The sequence below is a fragment of the Grammomys surdaster genome, unplaced genomic scaffold (assembly GCF_004785775.1).
Source record: "Grammomys surdaster isolate TR1022 unplaced genomic scaffold, NIH_TR_1.0 184, whole genome shotgun sequence".
In the NCBI taxonomy this organism is placed as follows: Eukaryota; Metazoa; Chordata; class Mammalia; order Rodentia; family Muridae; genus Grammomys; species Grammomys surdaster.
The window spans coordinates 1,978,238-1,984,681 of NW_021604629.1; the positions used below are offsets into that span (position 1 = coordinate 1,978,238).

At 43.3% G+C, this 6,444-nt stretch overlaps 1 protein-coding gene and 2 pseudogenes across 1 annotated transcript; 1 reads left to right on the forward strand and 2 right to left on the reverse strand.

Moving 5' to 3' along the window:
* Positions 1–893, reverse strand: part of LOC114621674 — a 1,084-nt pseudogene extending 191 nt beyond the window's left edge.
* A 496-nt stretch (positions 894–1,389) lies between these two features.
* Positions 1,390–3,473, forward strand: LOC114621675 (annotated as a pseudogene).
* Positions 3,474–5,222: 1,749 nt separating this feature from the next.
* Positions 5,223–6,197, reverse strand: LOC114621767 (olfactory receptor 10A6-like). Its single transcript, XM_028768126.1, has one exon. The coding sequence runs from the start codon at positions 6,189–6,191 to the stop codon at positions 5,223–5,225; it is 969 nt and encodes a 322-aa protein (XP_028623959.1). The 5' UTR covers positions 6,192–6,197.
* Positions 6,198–6,444: the final 247 nt, after the last annotated feature.

Below are 6,444 nucleotides of genomic sequence, written 5' to 3' on the forward strand. Positions count from 1 at the left end.
AAGAAGAAGAAGAAGAAGAAGAAGAAGAAGAAGAAGAAGAAGAAGAAGAAGAAGAAGAAGAAGAAGGCCGCCACATTCTTTGCCAAAGATTCACAGAAATGACTTCCCATCCAGGTGCTGTTAACTTATTTGCTCCCCTCTGTAATTTATTGAGCCTAAAAACATATATACTTCTTAAAAACAATGAGTAAAGTATTGAGAGAGGGATCCCTTTTTCCATAATTTACTAAACTAAAGTAAAGTTTATTTGGGTGTTTTCAAATTCCAAATGGCGTCTCAGAAACTCAGACGGTATATCAAGCTACTTTTCAGGAGAAGGAAGCTGAGAGCTCACATCCTTTGTCATAATTTTACCACACCCCTTTTCATTTCCTTGTCTCTCAAGCTGTAGACAAATGGATTCAGCAGATGAGTGAGCAGAGAGTAAGCCAATGACATCAGTTTCTTGGTGTCTGGTTAGTTCCTGGATTTGGGTTGTAGACAAGTTATATTGGCTGTGCCATAGAAGAGGGTGACAGAGGTGAGATGAGAGGCACATGTGGAAAAGGACTTCTGCCTCCCTGTAGTGGATGGCATCCTCAGAATGGAGAAGAGAATTTGAGTATAAAACATAAGTATCATCAGAGAAAGGGGACCATGACAATCAAAATGGTGCCTGTGAAGGCATAGACTTCAAACAGTAAGGTGTCTGCACAGGCAAGCTCCAGTACAAGAGGAGTTTCACAGAAGAGATGGTCAATTTCCTTGTAGCCACAGTATGGGAAGCTAACCACCCATGTGGCTGGCACAGTAGCCACTGTGATGCCCAAGATCAATAAACACATAACTTATTTTACAAAGATCTTTGTGTTCATAATCACTAAGTAGGACAGAGGATGGCAGATTACAGCAAATCAGTAATAAGTCGTTGCCCCCAAAGATATGGCCCTTTAAGCTCTGTTTACAGCAGAATCCAAGCACTTTTCTACACCAAACTTCCAAACTAGTCTACATTCCATCAAAAGACAATATGATCAAGTTTTTCATAAAAACACTCCACTCCCTGGTACCAAATTGTGTTAGTTACTTCTCTGTGGCTATGATAAAATATAATGACAAACAAAACTTATAGAAAAGAGTTTATTTGGGCTTACAGATCTAAAAAGGATAAGAGTCTATTTTGGCAAGCAAGCATAGCAGTAAGCCATAGAAAGGCCAGAAGGAGAAGAAAGCTGAGAGCTCACATCCTCAACCGGAAACACAAAACAGAGAATACTCTAGTTTTATCAAGACACAGCTTTCCTTGAACTTATGAGAATAAGCGGGACTTGAACTCCACAACATCCCATCATGACTTTGCATGTGTTTGTATTACAATTGTGCACCACCTCATAATGATGGATAAAATATATGACCACAGCAGGCCTCATCCTGTCAATTGTCATCCCAAGAATCTCCCACAGAATAATTAGTAAGATCACCAAGCATATGAACATTTGGGACTACACGTTTATTAAAATATTGTCTTAATAGCAATGTTCTACGTTGGCTTGTATATATCAACAATAGAGAAATAAATCAATAAATGGTTGTATTGTGTTATAGAAGCATGTGTACTTTAAAACCAATAGACTACAGGATTAAAAGAAGGAAATAATCTGAGATTTTTGTAAAATAAAGAATTTAAAATTAAATTTAAAGAACTTTAAATTTTTAAAAAGTCAGGAAGTGCATGCTGATAAGAGCCTGATATGGATGTCTCCTCAGAGGTCTTCAAGAGTCTGACATATTCAGAGGCAGATGCTCACAACTAGCCATTGAACTGACCATAGGGTTTTCAATGGAGGAGTTAGAGTGAAGACTGAAGGAGCTGAAAAGATTTGGGCACCATGAGGAGAGCAACAATACCAACCAACCACAGCTCCCAGGGTCTAAACCACCAGCCTGGGAGCACTTAGGGAAGGATCCAGGGCTTCAGCTGAATACGTAAGAGTGGAGGGCCCTGCTGGGCATAGGTGGAAGAAGAGAACCTTGACCTCATGAAGGCTGGACGCCCCAGGGGGTGGGAATTTTGAGGTTGGGGAGGTGGGAGTGGGGGTGTAGATAGAGGTTACATCCACAGAGAAGAAGGGGGAGGGGTGAGGGGATAGGGGGTTCCTGGGTAGGTGGGGGATGGGGTAAGGGGACAACATATGAAATGTAAGTAAAACATCCAATAAAAAATTTAAAAAAATAAATAAAAAAAATTATTTTAGAGATACATAATGTCTTATATTTAAAAAAGCAATATGGTGGCAATCAGGATGTATTAGCACATTGAAGGGTTCATGAGAGGCATATAGAGAGCCCTCTGGACAGGTAGGTAGGCCAAGGACATCATAAGCAGAGCTCAAGTGGGCCTTGCCAAGATGATGGAGGAAAGCCACAGGACATCATCTTTATTTCTGGGGCAAATTTAGTAATCCACTCTATGGTGAGATGTTTCCATGAACAGCAGACTCTAAACGGGCACATGGTTAACCAGCACAACCCTGAGGAGGGGACCAGGCCCCATTTTATTACTTGCATGGTGGAACATGACTCCATCCTGCTGCCCCTAGAGCAACTAATGGAACAAATGGCAGAGGTCACTTTTATCTCTCTTCGACACTTTTGTATCAAAGGTGAATGGGCAGGCAGAAGTTGAGGATCTCCTACCCATTGTCAGCCCCACCACAAGCCTCATGACCATCATGATGGCTAATAACAAGATCAGCGTCATCATGCCTGTCTCCGGGATCAATTGACACATTAAGGCACAAAACCAGATCCTGGCTATTTCCAGGCTGCCCTAAGTCCTCATGCACACAGATACTGCTCAGGCACTGGGAAGAGGCGAGCGGATGTAGAGGACTTAAGTGTGGACTTCCTGACCATCGTTGAGCACAAGTTCTATGGTTCCAGGGTTAGTGCTCTGTTTGTACAAGGGATCAGTAAAATTAGCCCCCTGTATCCCATGCTGTTTGGAGGCAACCAAGAGAAGCAATTCATGCAAGGGAGTGAGAATATGCCCATGTTTGATGGGCTTGGTAAGGCTGCTGATCTGGTGAGTGAAAAGTGTCAGACTTATGAAGCCCTCGTGAGAGACCCACGTGAGAGGTGACTGAGGTTACCTAGAGGAGAGGCTGGAGGCTGAATTTGGTAAGGAAATCCTTTTTAACAGCTGGCTTCCAGGGGTGGAAAGGCTTCCAAACACCTGCAACTTTTCCATCCAGGGGTCCCAGCTTCAAAGGTACATGTTACAGTGCCAGACACTATTGGCCAGTGTGGAAGCATCATGCCACTCAGATCACGAAGATGGGCCATCCCTGGTGGTATTGAACTGTGGTATCCCCATGAACATGGCCCAGAATTCAATCTGGCTTAGTGTGGGCCATAGTACCACCATGGCTAAAGTGGACATCATAATGCAGGACCTAAAGCAGGCCATGGCCAAGCTGGATGGCCTGGTCTAGGGCTAGCAGCCACTCTTTACCTTAGGGGCCAGCTGGACTTTGACCACTCAAACCATAGGAAAACCCTTGAGAAAGTCCCTGACCCTTAAACTGTACCTTCTCAAGAGTTGCACTGAATCAACAGTCTTACTCTGGGGTGCAGAGTAAAGAGAGGGTGCCCATCTCATAGAATGTCACTCCAGTCCCATCATTACAGGCTCAGCACACCAGTGTTACCAAAGGCTATGTGGGAATGGGTTCCAAGTATCTGGCAGCTTGTCAGGAACACCTGGCCCTGGACGTCACATTGGCCAGAAGAAACAAAATCCAAGTCTTTGTCCATTGTGACTTAGTAGCTATTGTGAAAATAAGAAACCTGATACCATCTCCACCCATGGCCTCCCATGTACACCTACAGACACACACAAACACCTCCCCCAACGCAGCCCTGTCTCTCTCCCCTGGACTCACCCTGCCTACCTGGCCTGATGGTCCCCAGACAAGGCTTCATGCCCCATTCCCTCCCTTCTACTCAGAGATCCAACTCCAGCATAGCTGACCAGAGACTGATGCTTGATCTCAGTCTTTGCCAAAGTTGGAAGTCTGATCATTTCTCACTCAGATTCTATTCTAATTTTATTTGCAAAGATTTCTGTCATCTTGAGGATGTGTGGCACACATTGCATCAATATTTATATAGGAATATCTTCTTCAAGAATGTCTTTAGCCTGTGGGTCTATGGTCCAAAGGGTAATGTAATATGTGGAAACAGTTGTCAGAAATTAAATGAACTAATAAAATATGTCTTCACTTGTAGGGGGAAAAAAAAACCTAAAACAAAACAGCAAATTTTAAAAAGGCATTTTAAAACTTTAAAAATAAGCAACTGCACCTGAGATGCATGCCACAAGAGGGAGCCCACCCCTGATACTGCCAGGAGGGCCAGGAGCCAGAGGCTGGTCAGCTCAGAAACCTAGCATAGAACAAAACACATCTGACAAAAAAAGTCAATGAAATAAAGCCTAACGATATTCTGCTACACTCATAGGCTGGTGCCTAGCCCAGTTGTCACCAGAGAGCCTTCATCCAGCAATTAATGGAAACAGAAGCAGACCCACAGCAAATGCTGGGCAGAACTTGAGGAATCTTGTGGAAGATGGCGGGGGGGGGGGGAGATTGAAGGAGACAGAGGGGTCAAAAACACCACAAGGAAATCCACAGAATCATCCTGGCTCATAGGGGTTCACAGAGGCAGAACTGACAACCAGTGAGCCTGCATATGACTGACCTAGGCCCTCTGCACATATGTAACAGTTGTATAATTTGAACTTCTTGTAGGACTCCTAACAGTGGGAGTGAGGGCTCTCTCTAATTCTTTTTGCCAGCTTTTGGAACTCTTTCACTCCTACTGGGTTGCCTGTTCAACCTTAATACAAGGGAGGTACCCACTCGTATTCGATCTTGATATGCTATCTTTGGTTGATATCCATGGGAGACCTGCCCTTTTCTGAATAAGAACAGAGAGGAACTGGGTGTGGGGCAAAAGAGAGGTGGGGGGGACAACTAGGAAGAGAGGAAGGAAAGAAAACTGTGGTCGAGATGCAAATAAAAACAACAGCAACAACAATATTATTATTATTAATAATAATAGAATTGTTTTAGAAAGAAAGAATTAAAACATGCTCACCAAGAAATTTAGTGTTTTCATCTTGTTAGTTTATTTACGGTTCAGTTATGAGCTATCTGAATATCACACAACTCCTGAACACATCAGGTTGTGTGTAAAACCACTTTTCTTTCCCATAATTTTACCACAGCCCTTTTCATCTCCTTGTTTCTCAGGCTGTAGATAAGTGGATTCAGCAGAGGGGTGAGCAAAGAGTAAGCCAATGACATCAGTTTCTTGGTGTCTGGTGAGTACTTGGATTTAGGCTGCAAATAGGTCATACTGGCTGTGCCATAGAAGAGAGTGACAGAGGTGAGATGAGAGGCACATGTGGAAAAGGCCTTCTGCCTCCCTGTAGTGGATGGCATCCTCAGAATGGAGAAGAGAATTCGAATATAAGACAAAAGAATCAACACAAAGGGAGTCAAAATGATCAGAACAGTGCCTGTGAAGGCATAGATCTCAAAGAAAAAAATGTCTGTACATACAAGCTCCAGTACTGCTGGGGTTTCACATGAGATGTGATTAATTTCATTGGAGCCACAGTAGGGAAAACTGAACACCCATGTGGTCTGCAGAGTAGTCATCATGGTTCCTGAGAGCCACGAGCATGTCACTAATGTCATAAAAACTCTTTTGTTCATAATCACCGGGTAGGATAGAGGGTGGCAGATTGCAGCAAATCGGTCATAAGCCATTGCCCCCAGGAGAAAACACTCAGTCCCACCAAAGAGAAGAATGAAGTACATCTGTGCAAAACATCCTCCAAAGGAAATGGTTGCTTTCTCGGTGGACAGGACCACCAGCATTTCAGGCATAACGGTTGTGCTGAAGCCAGTCTCCACTACAGACAAGTTCTGCAGGAACAGGTACATGGGAATGTGCAGGCTCTGGTCCAGGAGGATGACAGACATAATGAGGGCATTTCCTGTCAGAGTCACCAGGTAAATAACTAGGAAAGCCCCAAACATCTGCCCTTGGAGTTCGGGATAGTTCGAAAATCCCAAGAGGATGAACTCAGACACAGAGCTGTCATTTTGCCCCCTCATTGCTGTAGTGGAGCCCTGTGTCATTCTTAGGAACACAGTGTGTAAGAATAAAGTCACAGTTCCAGCTCCAGCTTCCATTCACCTGAGGAATTCTGACAGAGCATTACAAGAGAAGGCTGTCCACACAAAATTATCTATTTTGAGTTTGAAGAATAGCTAAGCAATTGGATTAATGAATCTTTTGTACATTAAAAAAAAAGGAAATAATGATTCTGGCTTAGAAATTTAGTCTGAAAGCATAAAATGTCATAGAATACTATATACTTTGAATTAAGTC